Raw genomic sequence first — 22,374 nt, forward strand, 5'->3', positions numbered from 1 at the left:
CAGGATGCACGTGGCCATAGGTGGAAGGGCTGGAAGTTTCTCTTCTGATTTCTAGGTCAATTACTGACCCCACATTCAGACTCTGGGATGTTCACCCATACTAACCAAGGGTGAAACCTCAAATGTTTGGAGATTTGCCAATCACAAATTGCAATCTTAATTTCACTGGAGTTTTCATAATTAAAAAAATCCTATTTTGTTTCCTGTACCTTTGAGTCGTGGAAGCAGATGACTCCGCGTATTTCCACATGAGAGAGATTGCTCATTACAAAAGCAGTATGTTTTCGTTTTCAACCTCTCTGAAGGATTAAGAAAGATTAGGAAGGAACATTTGCTTACCAGAAGCCACATTTCTGAGATATTTTACCTTGGCATGTGAGGGTTTGGTTGAGTAAACTGAACTAAGAATCACTAATTTAGAATGAAGTTATTTAGGTGTTATGAAAATATTGGTAGAAGTTACTGGCATATATACTACTAACCCTCTTTTCAGTGTATTGTCCCATTCTGCTTTTGAGTCCCTGCTTTTGAATTCCGCTTTTTCAGTGTTGTGCATTCTCATCTGAAAAGAAATATGCACATGTCCTATTTAGGCCCATTCATAAAAAAAGACTTCACACTGGGCTAAATCTTACATTATATCAATGTTGATTCTGTTGTTGGTGTCAGGTGGAAAAGACCTGGAATTATTATCAAACCATTTTATACAGAACACACATGAGCAGACAAGTAGTTTTACTTGTCACCATTGGTTGAAATCCACTTTGCTTTAATTAATCCCAATGAATACATATCGAAGGGAGAATGGACCCTCTAGAGAAGTGTATTCAATTCACCAATGATTTGTTTTCCCATGTTAACTATCAAAGAATAGAGTATATTTTTCCATGTTGTGTTAAGTTAATATTTTCTTGCACACCCCAGTTGGTATTTGACCTCAGGACCTCACTGTTGTAATAGCATGGAATTTACCACTGTCACAGACATCTATCAATTGTTAATCCTACTGTGCAGGTTTAACATTAATACTGCCATATGCATAAAAACATTTTAAATGTTCTTACAGTTTTATGCTACAAGAACAGCTAAAGAACTGGCAAGGAAGTGGAAAATTAAACTTCATTTGACTAGGAGTCATTTGAAGATATGTAGTACCATACTAAAGAGAAATATTAAACTCACATTGTATTTTGCCTTAGAAACTTTGGTGAGTGGGCATTTCAGACCTTCTCATTATTATTTCTATAGCACCATTGGTGAGCACATTGCAACGGATAGGCATTTGAGATGAAATCTTGACCCCACTGAAGTCAAAGGCAAAACTCAGAGTGAGTATGATCCACTCTTATGCCCCTATGGGAATTATTTGAACTTTGAGCCCAGGCACATAGCAGTAAGAGGCCACTGACATCCATTTTTCGTGTGTCCTTCATAGCAGATGGATGGGAATAGGATGAGTACTGGCTTCAACTACATACTCCTATCTGCCGTCAAGTGTAGCTGAGCTATCAGGAGGAATATTGTAGTTCATTGCTGGGATAGCCCCCTACTCACCACCCAAAGCAAGAAAGAAGCAGGGGGAAGCACTGTCATTGAGATTTGAATCGCCAAATCACAATACTTCCCAGGAATATTCCTGGGATGCTATAGTGTGCACTCCACCCATGCTTCAGTGTTGTGGCTAAAGACAAACTAAGCTGCCTATCCATTTGTAAATGGCTCTCTTTGGGTATAACCAGCCATTGTCTGCCTCTTGTAAAGATTGATCAACGCACATTATAGCAATATTGAATCTAATACCACGTGATAAGAATATGTAACATACTTTTAAAAGGAGGCATAATTTGTACCATTTGATTAATCAAGACATTGCCAGCACCCTTTCAAGATGCAAAATGTCTTGTCCTTGACTATTCTGATGGAATTTTGGCTCTAACTCTCATGTAGCTCTGATAGTGACTTGCATGTGAAGCAGGCGTGACCAGCGTCTCTTTAAAGGGTGTCAATTCCCACCTGTAAAATATGAACTGAAATTCTCTTGGTGAGGGGGAGGTCTTTTAACACTGGAGCTTGCCTAATAAGGGATGGTGCCTTACGCAGGGTTCATGTGTCTGGTATTTATAGATAAAATAAATTACACTGACCCAAGAAGAAAAGGAGTACTTGTGGCACCTTAGAGACTAACCAATTTATTTGAGCATGAGCTTTCGTGAGCTACAGCTCACTGTAGCTCCCGTTATTTGGCTCTAACTCTCATGTAGCTCACTGTAGCTCACGAAAGCTCATGCTCAAATAAATTGGTTAGTCTCTAAGGTGCCACAAGTACTCCTTTTCTTTTTGCGAATACAGACTAACACAGCTGTTACTCTGAAAACTGACCCAAGAGGCAACCTCCTTGAATTTTATTATTTTCAAACATATTTGCACTAGAGCTGGAACCCTAGATCTGATCTTCCTTGAACTTTGAGGAAGTTTTGAGATTCAGACTTATCTCTATAAATAAGATGGTGTGACACAGACCAGAGACATTACCATAATTCCAGCTCCGCATCAAAGTCCTCAGGCCACAGATGTTCAGGGAAAGGGCTATAAGGATTTCTGCCTGGGAGGCAGAGGTGGGAGACTCTCTTTGAGAGGTTTGGGCTCTGCACTTTGGGGTTGCGGGGCAGTCACTTGAATGGATGGAACTTTGTGCTGGAGATATTTTCTTCTTATTCTTTTTCTGCTCAGATTAATTTGCTTTGATTTCTTGTTCTAAACACTATTCCTTAAGAAAATGTTACCAGTTTGCCTATGGAAAAGAAGTCACTGTATGCACACTGTAAGCCAGCCAGCACCATGTCCAAGTTTGTAGCTCCCAACATTAAAAACACAAAGCCAAGAGCTCCAATTCTTGAACCTGGGAATTTGAAACCAGCTCGCTGGGGCTGAATGTGATAAATACACATGAATATAGAAGGCCACATCTCTAATGGCACAGGCCAGCTATAGAACAACTTCTGAAGTCTCCATAAGAGAACACACTTTAAAATCTCCTATTTGCCTAAGAATAACTCTGTGCTCTCCCTTTAGTGCACAAGGGCAGATTTTAGCCATGTCTCAGAAGCAGCTTTTGAAAATAGAGCCCATGTACCACTCAGTGCACTTATATGTTCCCAGACATCCTCCTTCCTTTTTCCCCCCTTAAATGATTTTTTACTGCCCTCATTTTATTTAAAAACCGCTGAGCAGTAAAAATCTGTATCTAGTCAATGTGTCTGAGTAATGTTTAACCTTAAATAAAAACTTGACAGATAGATTCACACTCTTTTTATCTTGTTTCCATTAGTTATTTATTTCTCAGAGAGCCTGAATGCTTCCTTGGTACATACTTGATTAGTAGACTGACAAGAACCTTGATAGGGCCAGGGTACAAAAGTACATAGTTCCTTTAAAACTCTATCTAAACCAATTTGTTTTGTAATACTTTTGAATGAACTGGATCAAAAGCTCATAGCTGGACTTTGGATCATACTTTTCCTGCTTTTTTAATTTTTAGCATTGATAAGCTTTGGAAACATCTCTCTTTTTAGGAAGGAGCTAATTGCTTCTGTGAATCCGATTTAGAAAAACAAAACAAAAAAACCCACCTAGATATCGGAGAATTATCCAGCCAGCACTATGTCCAAGTTCATAGCTCCCGACATTAAAAACTTTGTGGCGTGGGACTATGTTGTTTTTGCTGCACTCTTTCTAATTTCTTCTGGCATTGGCGTTTTTTTTGCAATTAAGGAGAGGAAAAATGTAACTTCAAAGCAATTTTTAGTAGGTGGAAAGCAGATGACATGCGGACCAGTGGCATTGTCCCTTACAGCTAGTTTCATGTCTGCAGTCACTGTTCTGGGAACACCTGCAGAGGTATATCGCTATGGAGCACCCTTCATTATTTTCTTTATTTCATATACGTTTGTCATCATCTTTACTTCTGAACTTTTCCTACCTGTGTTCTACAGATCTGGGATTACAAGCACTTACGAGGTAAGTAAAATTGACACTAACCAGTCTATTATGTATACAGACATTTCTAACCCAATTCTATGGTAAAACCTGTCTTTTGGAATAGTTCAAAACCACAGGGTATTTATTTATACTTTGGCATTGAATAGCATTATAATAATAATTATTTATTTGCATTGCAGTTATGTTTAGGGTACCAATCCAGGATTAAGAGCCCATTGTACCAGGCAGACTAGGGAGCTCACCACCTTGCTTAATACAGTAGTACAAAAGTAGGTTAAAGTCGGTAAATGCAAATAAGAAAGATATTGCGTGAGGAGAGCAGTACAAATGTGGTTAGGCTACGTCTACACTGCAGTCAGGGTATGCTTTGCAGCTCACGTAGATGTACTTGTGCTATCTCTACCCTAGCTAGCTCACTAAAAACATCAGTGAGGACACCATGGTGTGTACTTTAGCACTGGCTGCACAAGCAAGTAGATAGCCGGTGACGTGGGGAGAGGCTCAGGCCCACTGGTGCAGGCTGCCCTGAAACCTGAACCACAGTGTCAGCACTGCTATTTTTGGTGAGCTGGCTAGATCAAAGCTAGCATGGGTACATCTAATAAGCTGCAAATCTCACTCCCAGCTATACTGTAGACATCGTCTTAGTCTCCATAAACAGGAAAGAAAATGCTATTCATGAGTCGGTATTAAAGAGGGGCTCAAACCACTAAATTCCATTTCTGACCCCCCAAACTACTAAATTCAGGGTTGTCTGATCTGGGATTTTGGCTCAGTCCTTGTAAATCTAGGGGCATTTACCGAGTATGGATCTGGGTTCAGATTTTGACCACTACCAAAATTTGCAGGTTGAGGGGGATGGATCTGGGCACATCTCCAGTGATTAGGTCAGGAAACATTAAGGGACTTGTAGATGTATCTGAGGGAGTTGGATAACACCAGTTTTTTGCTCCCTGTGCAATTTCCCAGCTGTTTCTGAAATTTTTGCCAGGCATGCCTCCCTGAAAGAAACGAATTCCTGGTATGATTGCTCAGCAGCTGTGAAAATCAATTGTCACTGTGGTGTTATTACTGAGAGCACAGTGCACAACCTCAATTATCTGGATGTCATTGGGGACAAATTTTGGACAAGTAAGGTATTCAATAGTCAGCTGACTTAATAGAGGTCATGGGACATGGTCCTGTTCTTTACTACAGAAAGATTCAGTTACCTAAGGAATGGGTGAAAAAAAGCCTCATGGGCTACTAAATCAAACCAAGGTAATGGGAATGTTTGTACACAGCCACAGAGGTTTAAAAACAAGGGAAAAACTGCATCTGAAAAACTATGCATAGGCATTTTGAAACGTTTCATGGCTAGGTTAGGAAAAGTTCAGATGGGAAATCTGTCCCGGTCACCAGAAGCAAAGTAAACAAGGGCACTTTCCCAAATATATTGGGATAATAAAAGATCAGAGTCAAATTTTCCTCCCCATTTCATCATTGCAATTCAATTGCAATCCTTGGGATCACTTCAGTGTAACTGAGAGAAGAGTTTGTCCCAATGAATGCAAATAAAGATGACAAGCTTAAGAGTTTCAGAGGAACAGCCGTGTTAGTCTGTATTCGCAAAAAGAAAAGGAGTACTTGTGGCACCTTAGAGACTAACCAATTTATTTGAGCATGAGCTTTCGTGAGCTACAGCTCACTTCATCAGATGTATGAAGCTTAAGAGTAACAGAGAAGCTACTCAAGTATCTCTGCATTAAGATTTCTAAAGGACAGAAAGTCCTCGGAATTTTCTGTAAATAATGTGTGCTGGGGACATTCTATATGGTATGTAATCCCCCTGGAAAGTATGGATGGGTACTCAGAAATTGCTAAGGGCAGCGGTATCCTTAATCAGTTGGAGTTTATCCTGATGATTCGAGTGAGTAGATTTCTATAGAACCCAATCCAGTTTTTCCTAGTTAGCTTGCAGATGTCCCCAACTCCCCCTCCTCCCCAATGTAGCTGGATGAAGAATCAAAATAAAGCAGTTTTTCCTTTTCTGATTTGCCTCTGGATTTTTCCAAGGACTCCCAATATAACAGGTACTATCAGGTAATGGATAGTTCAGTTCCACCCAACACATTATTTTAGATACTTATGATACTTAGATACTTTAGATTAATTAGAAAGCTTCTTAAAATGTAATTTTCTATGGCTGCAAAGATCATGCTATCCTGTTCATTAGTGATGATAGCAGTGTTAGTAAAGTCAATGGGACTACTTGTGGAGTAAAGTGCTATTCAGTGCTAATAACTGTATCATAATCTGGCCCAAATGTCACAGATGCTTTTCACTAATTGTACTTTTCATTTCCCCCAGTATTTGGAGTTAAGATTTAACAAGTCTGTTCGCTTTGCTGCAACACTGATCTACATAGTGCAGACGGTAAGAAATGCCTTTGTGTGCATAACCGGGTTTTCTGTAATATATTTACCTAGAAAAGCTCAGCTCAGATGAAGCATCTGTTTGCAGTGAGGTCCTGTTTTGTTTTGTTTTCTTTTCTTTATTTTCCAGTGGGCTTATAGACTAAGGCTCAGAGAGGGTGAGTAAGTTCCCTGAGGTATAGGGGTGCTAATTTTGGTTGGACGTATTCCTGGAGGTTTCATCACATGACAATCTTTAATTAAAGATTCATTTTTACTGCCTGGAGACTCCAGGACAATCCTGGAGGATTGGCAACCCTCCTGAGATACTGTAGTGAATCAGAGAGGCTCATCTGGGATTGGACTCTAGATGTCTCCTGGCACCCAATCCTTTGCTCTGAGGAACTATGAAGCCACATGACCCCTTTCACCAGAAGAACATGAGGCCCTCTGTAGTCCAACGGCGTAGTTGCTTAGCTAACTGAACACATTCTATCATTAAAACTTTTTATCTGATTGCTTGTTCCTCCCCCTCACACAGCACTGGCCTGACAGTTGTAGAGCAGTTGTGAAGATCCCTTGAAGGCACCAGTTTATTTAAATTCTGGCCTGGAATCTCCCCTCCAGCAAGCTCCTGCCAATACCCACCCTCACCAGGACACTCCTATCTCTTCACCTTGAGCACCCCACTGCTTTCACCCTTCCAGCTCCTTCCTGTTTAAAAATAAAATTCTTTATGGCTGCTGCCCCCAGCCATCACTTTGACCTCCCGCTGGACACAATTGTGCACCCACATGGTTCAGCCATTCTTGCTCCAATCTGAAGAGGGTTTTTTTCCCCATCTACTTTCTCTCAAAGGACAGTAAGTCACTTTCAAGTCCACTTCTTTGTGTAGTCAGTAAAACAGACTTAAATCACCTTTGTGATCAACTTAACACCACATCTCTATGTAGCCAAAGGAGGTGCATTTCTAGCACATGGCCCCTTTTGTTACAGCAATCATCCCTTCTGCACATTTCCAGCAGACAAACTTGATTCTGCTGTTTGGCAGGTAGAGAAGCAGGGGCGGCTCTACCAATTTTGCCGGCCCAAGAGCTGCCGCCGAATTGCCGCTGCGGGTCACGGACTGCCACCCCATTCTGAATGCCGCCCCAGACACCTGCTTGGAGCCGGCCCTGTAGAGAAGTGGTTGTTTTAAAAGACTATTTTTGATCTCTGAAGTTTTTTGGGTGGCCACCTTTATTTTTCTTTGAAAGATTTGTAACACAAGCTCATAAAAACAATCACTCAAACTAAATTTTCCAAAAGATAATCGGTGTGATTTGGTTGAGATAAGTAGGTAGATTCTGGATCATGCTCTGACCCCTTTGAACCACTCTGATTGCACAAAGTGGCAATTCATCTGGCTTAAATAGCCACCTGAGAATCCCTCTGGTAGTTGTCTCAGCTCATTCGGGAAGAAGGCTAAAGGTGATTTTTTTTTTCTTTAACAAGATGACCCAGTGCATGTACATATTCAGGATTTTAAATCATCCACAACCATATGTGCATCACATGAATACAAACCAATGCATATACAATACAGCTGTGGCTATGAAGGAGGACAAAGACCATAATTGCAGCTGAGCAGCTTGCCATCTGGTATTTTCTCTTCGAAGGTACACTCTAGGATTCTCGGCTATATTTAGAACAGTGCCTCTGTTATAGGATTGAGGATTAAAAGTACTTTTTACAAAACTAAATTAACCTCTTTAAGATGCCTTCCCACTTTTTAGTAATCCAACAGGCAGATGAGGAAATGAAACTAAGGCACTTACAATGAATTTATTTAGGTTTTCAAAAGCAAGCATCAAAACACAGTCCCTGAATGTCACTGAATTACCAGCGAAGGGTGAAATTCACCAAGGTGTAAGGTTCTCTGCACACTGGGGGCAGTACAGAGAAACTGTGCAGGGATGGTGGGCCAAACAACCAATACACCATGGCTATTGAATTTCCTGTGTCTTGTAGACATGGCTCCGAAACGAATGCACTGAGGAAGCTGTTGGGAGTGCAGGCCATGTAATCTGTGCCTATTGGATACATTGCCTCCAGTTGCTTAGTAGGAGCAATAAGTGGCAGCTACTTCAACCCAATAACCTTGCTTACTCCCAACCAAAAAAAGCCTATGTAAAATCAGTCAGTGCAAGGGGTAGGGGAGAATTTCAGTAAAGCTGTAATATTTTTTCAAATCTATACTGTTTCTGTGAAGGCTGACCTCTAATCAGAGCAAAAAGAACAACTCAGGGGAATAATACCTTAATAATAATACTTATCATTTATAGAGTGCTGTATATTACTAACAACCTTATAAACATTGACTCACTAGTCCCCACAGCCTCTCCCCCCTGCCTCCACGAAGGAGGTGAATAAATAGTAACATCCCCATATCACAGATGGGGAAGCTCAGACAAAGAGAAATTAGTGATTTGTCCAAGATCAACACAGCAAGTCAGTGTGAGAGCCAAGGTAGAGATACAATTATATCAACGGATTTAAAACTATTCATAGTAACAAATTATTTTAACTAAACATACAGGAAAAGATGCGTGGAAGGTATACATGTTTGCTTCTCAGGAGACTGTTTTCCAAACAAATTCTACTCATTTAATGTTAGCAGCCTTAGCAATGCAGTTCAGTATTTTACTTCTCTTTTCTTTTCCTTCCGCAGTGTCATTATTTGTGCTTAGAATTGTTCAGTTAGCAAAAAAGTAGCCAGTTACAGAAAGGGTTCTGTGGACTCTGTCAGATATTAACAGTCACCCAGGTTCAACATGAGTAGGCTAGGCTATTTCTGTGTCATTGTGTTGATATGATTTCACATCCCCAGATATGACTTTCTCTATCTGATTAATATTTCATGGCACATAAACACCACACTGATAGGTGTATCAAAAACAGCTAGATAGATATTGTTGATGTATCCATAACTACAGAGTTAAAAAAGAAAATGAAGTTTGATTTTGTAGAGATTAGGGACAGAAAGCCTTACAGTTTAGAACCTCATCCACGTTTCACCATATTTGGGGGCCTTTGGATCTGATGGTTAGCTTTGAGCTCCTCTCTAATCAGAAACCAATCAGCTGTTTTTCCAAGTATATTCTTCATGACCTTTTTTCTCCTTCAGATTCTTTATACTGGAGTAGTGGTTTATGCTCCGGCATTGGCTCTTAACCAAGGTGAGTTTCCAGCCCAAAGCACATGGCTACACCAATCAACCATGTCACAACACAAGCAGGATAACTGAAGCAGACAGATTAAAACCAAAATGCTTTATAAAAGGTTCTGTACCTTCATTTTAGTAGCTCTACATTTGCTAGCTCGCTCACCCCCCTCTTGTGTCAGTACACCCGCAGGAGTCTGTCATTTACCTGCTCTATTTTAGTTTATACTAAAGAGTAACTTGAGGAGGTGAGTGCTGAACAGTTTCTCAATATCTTGGCAAAGTGCTCAGTACAAGGTGATGATCCACCACTGTACTGTGTACTTTGATTCTTTCTTCCCCTTCCAACGGCGCACTGATCTCTAGGGGATAAAACTGAGATCTCTCTATCTAGAAGTATTTCAGTTGTCTAACTCCCAGCAGGAAGGCTGAAGAGTAAGATTGTGGTGTCTCTGATACAGCAGGTGGCAATTCTCCAATGCCCTTGCATAGCTCTAAGTGGCTCTATGCTGCTGATCATGGCATGTTTCAGGGAAGATTTAAAACCAAGGTCCTGAATAATGATAAAGTTCCTATAAAGTTTTTTGTAACATCTCTCTTTCAAATTCCAGTGTAACTCCAATCCCTGTTTCCCCTATAGCTACAACTGAATACTATGTTCTTCACTTTTTGTGCTAAAACCATTGTAAATCAGGGACTCATCACTCAGTTTGTTAAGTGTGTTGCGTATTGGCTATCTCCATGAAAGGAAAGGAATCCTCCCACACAGGCCATGGAGTGGTGCCATAAGAGGCTACTTCAGCCCAATGTGTCCATAAAGAGCGGATAGGAGTTGGGGAATGCCAGAGGACCCATGCAGTGGTGCATCATTTGACTCCATATTGGCTTCTCCCAGTCCCCTCCAACTCATTCCCCAGTGGAACTAGACTCTGTTTTATGTGGTATGAGTTACCCCCGAATTCATACCCTGCAAGGTGGAACCAATTAATGCTGTTCCTAGGACTGCTTCAGCTGCATGAGTGGGACCTGGATTGCCCCTGTAGGTGAGGCTTCATTCTACACAGAATTGCAATTTGTGCACTGAGTAATGAAACAATTTGGCATTTTTATTCTACTTCACTACGAACAGGGAGTTTCAGCCTACCTAAATTCACTGTGGGCCCTACAGCTTTGATGTTAAATTCACTTGAATTACTTCAGTTCGAGTTACATCAATGGGAGTCCTGCATACATATCTGACAGCAGAATTTTGTTCTCCCTCTTTCAATCATTGGAGTCTCTAAAGCACTTGGTACTTTAGTTGATATTATTAATTGCAAAGGAAAAAAAATCATCAAGGCAAATTTTATTACTCATGAAATCTGGACAAAAGGAGAACTAAGAAATCATTGCTCTAGAACAATTACATATTTAATTCTATCAACTGCAAGATCTTCCACATATCTCACAGAAATAGTTTTGATTTGGCCTTACAACATTATTCAACTTAATGATTACTCTCACACAAATGAAATGCAATTAATCACAATTTGCAAGAAGGCAGCAAAATGAAAGCAATGATACAAAACAATACGCATCAGAGTCAAGAAACCCTTATCTTGTAGAGGAGCGCCTAATAGGAAACCAATATTAAAGTTAATAAATACTCCTATCCTGCTGGAGTAAAAGGATCCAAGTTATTCCGATGAACTGCACCTGTTGTTTTACTACCAATTTGATTTTCTTTGGTTTTACAGTGACTGGATTTAATCTCTGGGGTTCTGTATTTGCAACAGGAATTGTCTGCACTTTCTACTGCACTCTGGTATGTAACTAACACAGTAGAAAGGTTTAAATACAGATGATAAAGGCTAACACTACTCAGATAAGAAGTAATAGAAACAGGGTTTCTAATTATAGCTAGAATGACTGAAGTTTGCATTAGTAAACATAGAAACATTTGGCAAGCTAACAATCTTTCAAATATTACATCTATTTTTGTACGTTTTATGGGAATAAGCAAACAGTTTTATATCTTCATCCCACACTCTGAATTCTCAAGGTTTAAATCAGATAGCTTAAGGCCAAGGCCAAGACTTTTCAGTTCAGAGAAGGAAGTGATAAACTTTCCTGCCATACTAAAGCTTCTGGGAAGAAGATAATGATCTCCCTGACTATGTTTCTCAGTCTATAATTTATAAATGGTAAGAGGACAAATTCATTCTTGGAATAACTCCAGCAAAAGTGTAGGGATAGAACCTGAGATGAACACACCCCACTGATCCCAGGCCTTATAAAGAGCTTCAATTTTGAGTGAAAGTATCATGAGAACATCCATGAGGATTTGTATGGGAGCAGATACACTTACACTTTGAGGATTCATTGTGCAGTAGACAGTGATCACCAGCTTCCTGTGGATATCAAGGGTAACACTTATGCGATTTAGGCGCTTAAGTCCCATTGATTCTTAATGTATTTTTGAAAATGGAGCTTAAGCTCCTAAGCCACTTGGGCACTTTTGAAAATGTTAGTCTCTGTCTGAGCCTGAATACTGAGAGCTTGTAAGGAAAGGGAATCAGTCATTGGGGGAAAGTCAGTGGGTGGGATGTCTGGGACCAGGACTACCAGGATAACATTTGACAATTAAGCATGAAGCTGAAGCCAGAGGGACTCCGGGGCTGGAGGAGGGATATATAACTTTTAGTGGGTGGAAGAATTGGTGATGGAATCAGGGTTGGTGGCAAGAGGCAGAGCCTAAAATGGCTACTGCCATGAGCTGGCAGCCACTTTACATAACGGATAGTCAATCTCTTTAATTAGGGATGCAATTTGTACACAAATCAGGGATAACACTCTAATTAAGAAGATTAATCATTTTCTTTCCAAACTCAAAATAATTAAAAAAGCCATTGCCCATAACCTGAGGTCTAAAATGTGGACTTTTTGGTGTAGGGATTTACACAATTTAATAGAAACGTTTCCATTATTATTTTTATTTCAATAACAATTTTCAAAAATTAATATTCCCATCCACTGCTGAAAATGAAAACCCCTCCCCCAATATTATGCTAGTCCATGATATCCAGAATATGAAATGACTATTAAAAAAAAAGGAAATTTGCCAGTTTAGTTTCAGTTTCCACATCATGGAGTTTTCTACTATCTTAACACAAAACAGGGGAGGAAAGATAGTCCTGTGGTTAAGGCACTGTACTGGGATTCTAGGGATCAGTTCCTGACTCTGCCACACACTTGTGTGTGTGATTTTGAACAAGTCACTTAATCTCTCTGTACTTCAGTTCCCAATCTGTAAAATAATACATCCTTTGTCCGAGAAGTAGAATGTAAACCGTTTAGGGCAGGAACGGTTTCTGACTATGTGCAAGTACACAGGGTAGGATTTACACCTTACGCGCTCCTAGGCATAGCTTCTTCAGCCCCCCTTCCCGCCTACAGCTGACCTTCATGTTGCACAGAGTTTTAGAGAGGTAAGGCACTACCAGAACACTGGTGACCCTAGGCACATGCCTACTGTGTCTAACTGAAAATCTGGCCCCACATGTACAGCACCTAACACAAGGCCCTGAGCTGACTTGGGGATTCTAAGCTCTACTGTGATGCAAACAACAACAAGAAAATGCAAATATACAACTTCTTATTGTTTTAGGGAGGATTAAAAGCTGTTGTCTGGACAGATGCATTTCAACTGGTTGTCATGGTGATTGGTTTCTTAACGGTTCTGATTCAAGGAACTATTCAGAATGGAGGACCTACCAACATCTGGGCGAATGCCAACAATGGATCACGCCTAGCAGTATTTGAGTAAGCACAACATAAACGCTGCCTGTAATTCTCATTATGTTTTTTCACATTTCAGATAAAACCCTACTGGCATTAAGCTGCATTTAAACATTAATAATTATTAAGAGTTAATTTCTGTGACAATGAGTGGTTCTTATTCCTCAATAAAAGTATTGCAGATTGACTATGCTTTAGGAGGTAGCGTGCTTTAAGTCAGTGGTTCTCAGCCTTTCCCAACTACTGTACCCCTCTTTAGGCATCTGAAACTCGAGCCCCGCCACCTGGGGCTGAAGCATATAATAGCTTTGCAGGGCCACAGGCAATTGCCCTGCTTGCTGGTCCTGCACTTGTGACCTCCCTAAACCCATCCAGCGATCCCCTTGGGAATCGTGACCCCCAAGTTGAGAAACAATGATTTTGATGAGTTGACGTACCCCCTGGAAGACCACTGCATATCCCCAAGGGTACGCATGCTCCTGGTTGAGAACCACTGCTTTAAGTATTCAAGCTTTAGTCAAGTCATCCAGCTCTTGGGATGTTCTATAAGTTCCATAAAGAACTCTCATTCCTTTCTTTCCTAATGTGTTTCGGTAAAATCCTGGCTGCACTGAAATCAATGGGAGTTTTGCCAGTGACTTCAGAAGGACTAGAATTTCAGCCCGTATGTTTATCTCTCCATGGACCTTTTTCTAGGATATTCCCCACCCCCTTTTCGCACATCTTAACATTCCCCATCTTTAAAAATACCACATTATTTTAAACACACTTGCCACTGTAGCTAATACTGCTGCCACAAGACTGGTGCCTGCTGTGGTGAATTGGCCTCCCATTGGCGGCTGTTTAGACACGAGCAGCAGCGACAATGGTGCTGTTATAAAAAAAACTAAGTGTACTATTTTATCAACAGCCGTTCTTGGATCAGAAATTAACAGAGCTGTAACGGAAAGGGAGTTGTACAAATAAAAATAAGATTAACTTTAGTTATATTTATTAAAATAAAATTACAAGGGTGATGAAACTTAAGGCATCAGCTAATTGCTAGTTTAACTCTGGAAGACATTTATCTTCCTGGGCTAATATATGGTGATAGTATGACTATAGTAATTAGGTGGATTATGGAGCTTTTATGTCTGAATGTATGTGGCATTGTCCCCTGCTGGGAACAGGATACCGAATGAGATGGACCATTAGTCTGTTCCAGAGGGGAGGGGGGGGCAACCACTTACTTGTGTGCTTGTTATAACTAGTGACTGGTGCAAGGCCAGTAAATATAAGTCTAACTTTCTCACACTTATAAGTCTCAGTATATCTGAGGTATAACACAGTGATTAGATATTCTTTTTAGCAGAGTAAACACACAAAAGCTTTGCTGTTTAATGATGAATTTGGGCTGAGCATTAGCTACTCAGTACGTCTGATTTAGACAAGTGTCCTAACTGCAGATTCAGATCTTTTGGTATTCCTCAAAGCTCAGGGGTGTTGGAAACTAGACCTTTGGTTCAGGCATATCTCTATTGTGCCTGAATGTTGGGTTTAATCAAGTGGAGCTGAATTACTTTCCTCTCTGTCTTGTAGCTTTGATGTAGATCCTTTAAGGCGACACACCTTTTGGACAATCACAGTTGGGGGAACCTTTACGTGGTTAGGAATCTATGGAGTTAATCAGTCCACAATACAGAGATGCATTTCCTGCAAATCAGAAAAGCAAGCTAAACTGTAAGTTGTCTAGTATCAAGAATGAACCTAAACTATTCTCATAATCAGACGTAATTTATTTCTAACTCTTCTTCTACGGGACTATTCTAATAACTTTTCAAATATACACAGGGAGCCTGGTATGGGCAACTTAACAGAGATTTAAACATCTAAGGGCGAGATTCTGAAACCTTTATTCACATAGAGTTGTATTGAGTAGTCCTGATGCTCTTTGGGACTATTCATGGAGTAAGAAACTGTTTAAACTTTGGAAAACCTGCCTCAAAGTGAATCTTCAAAAGTGGGGTTTGTATATCCTATTAAGAAGTTCACACTGGTGTAATGGAATGCTAAATTGTATTACAAGTTCAGCCATTAGCTGGCAGTGTGTGTAAAAATTCCTTATATTTAAACAAATCTCAGCCATACCTGGCAGAGCATTAAAGGATGTAATGATGAATATATATGATGTGTATCTTGATCAAAAGGAAGCTCTGTGACCACTCCATATCTGGTACAGAAGTACATGACAATTGGTATCTACGGTATTCTTGAAAAAAATGGAAAACCTTTTTAATGTATAAATATCTCAATAAACTGTCATTAAAAACAGAACTAGTATGTACAGAAAAAGACATGCAACATATCAAAAGATTCAAATATCTTCATGAACTTGCTCCCAAGTGCCTAGAGCTGGTTAAATAATGCAAAAAAGGGTTTTGCTCAAATGTTTGACTTTGTAAATGAATTAACTTTGATCATAGTCATTTTGATATTCATATTCTGTGAAGATGTAAAAGACTGAGTTTTCCTGACAAAAATTTGTAGGAAGTGAATTTCAAAATCACACCCATGGTCATTCATTCAAGCTAAATGTTAAATTCATATGAACAGGTATTTGTACAACTGCCTACACACTTATTCAGTACGGAACAGAACAAATACCATGTGACCTTACTTAACCTGTCACAACTGAACAACACAGCTCAGATCTCTCAAATATTTATCAACCCAACCCAGAGAATAAGGACTTTGAACAGATCTTCTTCTTCAAATAATTCTGAACAAAGACATTTAAAGAAACCACAATCTACTTCTTGACGTTCCACAATCAGAAAGCCTAAATTCATTACATAAATTACTTGTTGCAAATTACTCCCACAGCTCTACATGTGACAATCCCTCCCTGATTAAAATAAAATACCTATCTTCAAAGATCTGCTTTATGGATTTTTTTCCAGCAGTGGAAGGAGAGAAGTATGTTTGGCAGCAGGCTGCAGGATCCTCCTTCCATGACAGGAATTCCATTTGGAGGACGTTCCATAGTCCTCTCTGGACAACTTGCTTCAGGAGAAATTAAATGAAGCAGCAGCACCAGGGTCTCTCACATTCTAGAGCAGTGGTTCCAAAAGTACACCCCATGTGTCAAATACCAAGTCCTGGGACATGCAAGATTTACATGTAGCAGCAGGAGCAGAACTCAGCAGAAGAGGCTTTCAGACCAATTACCATTCATAAGAAAAAGGGGAGAGAAGGGAAACTTATTCAAACCTCTCTCAGGCCATAAAAAGATTTAGGTTTTGTTCTGGCAACAGCCACAGATTCAGATTGATTCTTATTTTGTTCAAAATTAGTTCACGCATCCCTATCTATGACACACATGGTAATACAATCAAGACAGCATATTTTTATAGAGACCTAAAATCCCATCTGTTCAACAAGAAGGGGAGCGGGGGGGGGGGGGGGGAAGAATTTCCTTTAAAGTAACATAGTGTTATTCAATGCAAATTCACCCTGGGGACAGAAAACCTATTACAGCACAGGTGGGGATCCAGGGCTGTACACAATACCATGTCTATGTTGTTACTCACTGCCACTTTCTTATACATTTTGTGTCTCCTTAACACACGTGATCTCAAAATGCTCCTTCAAGGGCTGGGAAGAAAATAAAGTTTTAAGATATGATTAAAAGGAAAAACAATGTAACACAGTGTCTCAGTGGGAATTGGAGAGAGAGTTCAGCGGGATGGGGCTGGCCAAGTGAAAGTGTGACCACTGACTGTGAAGAGTCTTGGGAGACCAAGACTGGAGGAGGGAAGGATAGATGGCTAAGAAGTCAGAGAGGTCTTTTGTATCAGGATCCCTAGAGAGTTTTGAAATTCAGGAGTGTAATTTTGAATTAGATTTGGCAATGGCTAGGAAGTCAGTGAAGGACAATGTCAAAATGCAATACAGATTATGTAAGACCTCACAGGAATACAACATTTCTAAACTATAGACAGAAAATCCCAAGAGTGAAATGCTGTCATCCAGGTGTACCTCAAATATTTGCTGATGGGGAATACAGATTCATTTATGTGGTGAAATTATAAATGGGCCAGATTCAGTACAAAATAATATCCCATCTGACTTCAATGCATAACTTCAGCAACTCTTGAGAAATTAAATCAGTTTTTAAAGGCTTATATGTAAGGATGGCCATAGAGAGATTCTTCACATCCCCTTCAAACACATTCAAGAAGTTTGGCTTATAACATCAGAATTGTGGTTCATTGTAAATCTGCTTCTTGAAGCTGCACCAAAAACATTTCACTCATTTACATTTGTCCTTAAATATAGTGAATACCTTACTTTTTCAAAATATTGGTGCTCCCCAAAAATATCAACATTCACACAAGCCAAGAAATGAAGAGATGGTATCATTTATTTTCAGTGGAGTTTCTGAAATGTAGGAGAACAACTTGGGTAGCCAGTAATGACCTTGCCATATTTGTGTTGAATTAGACATAAAAAGGTCTCTCTCGCTCTCTCTCTTTTCAGTGCACTGTACCTTAATTTAGTGGGACTCTGGGTAATCCTAGTGTGTGCAGTCTTTTCAGGCTTGGTGATGTATGCCCATTTTAAGAACTGCGATCCTTGGACTGCTGGTTTCATTTCAGCACCTGATCAGGTATAGAATCAGATTAATGGCGTAAATGAAAAGATAACCATTAGACCCTGATTCAAGAAGGCACTTAAGCATGTGCAAAGTCAATGGGACTGTTCATATGCCTACATCCTGGCAGGTGCCTTGCTGAACCAGGCTCTACAATATGACAATGCTGTTAATTTTTCCTGTGTCATGTATGAATTTTAGGTTTTTAATTTATGCCATAGTCAAATACTACCTCACTTTTGTATTGGTTCAGTATGACTTAAAGGCTTCTCTCTTTTTTTTAATTTATTTTTTTGGTTTATCATTTTGAATTCCATGTTAGAATTGAGGTGGCTGAATGAGGATTTCTGTTGAACTCCTCACTTTTGTATTGCAATGTGGTCAGAAGTAGCGACTGCATCTGCAGAGTCCAGAAAATGTCCCAGTTAACATCCTCTCTTGTTCGGTGTGTGTGTTTTCTCCTAGCTGATGCCTTATTTTGTTATGGACATATTTTCCACAATGCCAGGACTCCCCGGACTATTTGTTGCATGCGCATTCAGCGGAACCCTCAGGTCTGTGTCTGAAATTGTGTTTTGTCTAGTATGTGCCATTGCACATACTGCCTTGACTATGCAAACGTTGGCAAAACTGACAGTTCATCAAAGAACCAAACCCTGATCAAAATGCTGAACATGAAAATGCAGCAGAATTTCTCTTTCACTTGGCCCAGCTAAGAAATGCTGCAGTGGTTTGTCTTTCTATATCAGACTCATGCTAGAGTCTGAGTATGCTTTGGCAGTTACATTTTCCTATCCCCTTCAAACGCATTCAAGAACCACATTATTAACACCAACAAGGGAGCGGAAAGATCGGCGAAATATCAATGTCCTCTTTAAATGAAGCTCAGCCTCCTGAGCTAATGCAGCTGTGAAGATTTCAATCCCTTTTATTTGACTTGACTGGTACAATTGTACAATTAGGAAACCAAATGGAGGCCACAACAGTGTGTCTGGCTCAACATAAAACCACTATGAAAATAATATAAATACACTGTCAAAGTAGAAAAAAAATGTGTCTGAAGAAATCATTCTCCCTCAGGCTGTGCTGAGTACTGGATAGTAGTAATTGGCTTGTAGGCAGTAGTAACTACATCATCAGTGTTCAAAGGAAAGTTAGAAAGAGATGGAAGGTTGAAGTCCAGACTGGCAGCAGGCAGACTTGCCACAGACTCAAACTCATAAAAGCCATCTGAGAATTACCACATTCATGCTTCTGTTCCCTGCACAGTCATGTCAGGATCACAATGGTCTTGATTCATATGAAACCAGTTCCATTCCATGTCTCGGATTAGGTGAGCCAATAGAACTGATATTCTCATATGTACAATAAGTATACTCAATTAATTGTAGTGCCTTAAGAAAAGGATGTGAATTATCCTACCTGTAGGCATAAATTACACCCAAGTAACCTCATTGGGACAGATTCTGATCAGTTGTAGTGTGAATCCAGAGCAACTCCACTGAAGTCAGTGGATTTACACCAGGATAACTCAGTGAGGTCTTTGCCTATTACGAGCTCAAATTCTTCCTCAGCTTGAAGAAAAAATCCATTGGTAAAAGTAACTCTCAAAACACATTTTCTATGTCCACCATGTATTTAAGTCATTTTAGTCATTATTTTGTGAAAATTGACCTCAGTAGGGTAGCATGGGTCTAACTGAGTGTGGAACCAACCACTCTGCACATTACTGGTGCTATACAATACAACAATGAAATGAATGATAGCATTTGTGGAGGGAGATGTAACTGAATATGATTTTAATTTGTATTATTATTTTAGTAACTATTTTGTGCAGGCTAACACCAATGGGTTTGCCTGGGTATAACTGATGAAAGAATAAAGAACCTAAAATACTTGTGCTGCTGTACCTATAACAACAATTTCCCCTGGATTACTTGCTAAGTAAAGTCCTACTCAGCATGAGCAAGGGTGTCAAAATTATGCCTTGAGTAATTACGGTTCTTATTTGGCACAGAGTATGTGAAAGGAGTAGCTATTATAGTTGCGGGCATTATGGTCTGAGACTAGATGGCTGTATTAGATAGCGTGAAATGAACCATTCTTTGGGGAATTTTGCCAAATTGGACTTAATTAGTTATGATGCTTTCCAGAAAAATATGGTACCAGCACTATTTATTTCATGCCCTTTGGAGTCTAACATAGCGATGTTCTTGTTTGACTTTTTTGAGAACATGGAAAAGGTCTATGCAGTTTCGGCAAGTGGAGGATTTGGTACCGTGTGTCTTAAGTAGGTGCTTCTATCTTGTTCTGAGTGAGCACCAAAAGTGGCATAAGTGAAAGGCCCCTCATGATTGCAGCGGGAATGGGAATGGTTCCAATGTCCTCATCTCTCAGTGGTCAGTCTGAGACTAGGAGCTTGTGCTCATGATTTTGCTAGTCTCAATAAGTTCCAGTTGTGGGGCTTAAACTCTGCAGTCATTTAATCAGTTATATCAAGTGATACCCACAGAATGACAGCTTAATGACTATTCATATATAAAAAAAAGAAATAATTGCCAATCAGCCAGTCTTTTCAAGAAATGTTCAAGGTAGATCATAAACAATATGATTCATCTGTTAATATTTTGGCCAGCACATTTTAGATCAACATAATGTTATTTGGGAGTTATTTCTGTTAATATGATCATAATTGTACATTATTGTAAAATGTTTGTTTTTACAGCACTGTGGCTGCAAGCATAAATGCTCTAGCAACAGTAACATTTGAGGATTTTGTCAAGTACCGTTTTTCAAATCTCTCTGAAAAAATGAGCACCTGGGTCAGCAAAGGCTTATGTAGGTACAGTAGATGGATCTTCTACTTATGCATATTTATCATAATGCCAAAAGTATTTTTTTAACCCTTCTTCTCTAGTCAATACCCCTTTGTTTCTTTATACATCAACACAAAATAGAAGTTTTTGAATGCTCATGGTATTTATGCAATGAGGTCCTGATATCACTAGCTTATAATAAGGTGTTAGTAAATATGGAGTAACCAAGACTGTAACTTAATAAATAGGTGTATATGACTTCTGCAGCGCCCTTGTTTTCTTTCTGAAGTAAAATGCAGAACTTAGTATTGCATCGAGTTTTTGAATAACCTAATAATGCTGAATTTCTTGCTAACCTATTCTCTGCTCGCAGTCCTTCAAGAGTCTGGAAAAGAGAAGACTGAGAGGGGACATGATAACAGTTTTCCAGGACATAAAAGGTTGTTACAAGGAGGAGGGAGAAGAATTGTTCTTCTTAACCTCTGAGGATAGGAGAAGAAACAATGGGCCTAAATTACAGCAATGGAGGTTTGGGTTGGACATTAGGAAAAACTTCCTAACTGTCAGGGTGGTTAAGCACTGGAATAAATTGCCTAGGGAGGTTGTGGAATCTCCATCGTTGGAGATTTTTAAGAGCAGGTTGGACAAACACCTGTCAGGGACAGTCTAGATAATACTTAGTCCTGTCATGAGTGCAGGGGTCTGGACTAGATGACCTCTCGACGTCCCTTCCAGTCCTATGATTCTCTGATTCTAAGATACTGCCTCTTACAGTGTTAGAAGTTTTCAGTTTTTGCTTCATGTTGCATGATGAAAAATTCACATTATGAGAACAAAAGTGAATACTCTTGTGGAGTATTCAATATTGATGCCTCTGGTACTACTCATGTGCTCGAATTTTAGCACTCGTGTAACTTTACAGGATTGAGGCCAGAGGGGGTTGTTCTCTTAATGTGAATTTTCATCATGCTATATGAGTAAAGTTATACATGTGCTTAATTATTTGTAGGATGAAAGCCTGCATTTATATGTATGAACAAGGGACTGTGTCAGACTCCTTTAAAAAAGTTTAATAAAGTTTTAATGTTGAAAGCACTGGGGAAGCTCAAGGAAAACTCATTTGTGATACCCACAGAATGGCAGCTATAAATCATTTCTAGCCTGTCTTAGAGGATCACTATGCAGTGTTATTGTAGCTGTGTTGGTCTCAGGATATTAGAGACATAAGGTGGGTGACATAGTATCTTTTATTTTATTTTCTGTGGGTGAAAGAACAAACTGTCAAGCTTACACAGAGCTCTTCTTCAGGTCAGCTTTTGAGCTTGGTGTAGCTTGAAAGCTTGTCTCTTTCACCAACAGAATTTGGTCCAATAAAGGCTATTACCTCGTCCACCTTATCTCTCTTAGAGGGTCACTGTCAGCTTGATATTTTTAAATAGTTGATATATAAAAAAAATCAAGTTTCTGACAGTGCATCCTTTAAATAATGTGTTGAATTTTAAAAATATCTTTAGAATATTTATATGGATATTGCTGCTCTCCTACAGATTTTCA

The 22,374-nt window shown here is 39.5% G+C and overlaps 1 protein-coding gene across 1 annotated transcript in view; it reads left to right on the forward strand.

Moving 5' to 3' along the window:
- The first annotated feature begins 3,330 nt into the window (after nucleotides 1-3,330).
- SLC5A12 (solute carrier family 5 member 12) overlaps nucleotides 3,331-22,374 on the forward strand; it is a 29,003-nt gene continuing 9,959 nt past the window's right edge. The window contains exons 1-9 of the mRNA XM_048853575.2: nucleotides 3,331-4,017; nucleotides 6,349-6,414; nucleotides 9,559-9,610; nucleotides 11,331-11,398; nucleotides 13,241-13,395; nucleotides 14,950-15,090; nucleotides 17,890-18,019; nucleotides 18,470-18,558; nucleotides 20,730-20,842. Coding sequence (XP_048709532.2) covers nucleotides 3,661-4,017; nucleotides 6,349-6,414; nucleotides 9,559-9,610; nucleotides 11,331-11,398; nucleotides 13,241-13,395; nucleotides 14,950-15,090; nucleotides 17,890-18,019; nucleotides 18,470-18,558; nucleotides 20,730-20,842 — 1,171 coding nt within the window. The 5' untranslated portion in view covers nucleotides 3,331-3,660. The remainder of the gene's footprint in view (nucleotides 4,018-6,348; nucleotides 6,415-9,558; nucleotides 9,611-11,330; nucleotides 11,399-13,240; nucleotides 13,396-14,949; nucleotides 15,091-17,889; nucleotides 18,020-18,469; nucleotides 18,559-20,729; nucleotides 20,843-22,374) is intronic.

Source organism: Caretta caretta, chromosome 6 (genome assembly GCF_965140235.1).
Source record: "Caretta caretta isolate rCarCar2 chromosome 6, rCarCar1.hap1, whole genome shotgun sequence".
NCBI classification, from domain to species: Eukaryota; Metazoa; Chordata; order Testudines; family Cheloniidae; genus Caretta; species Caretta caretta.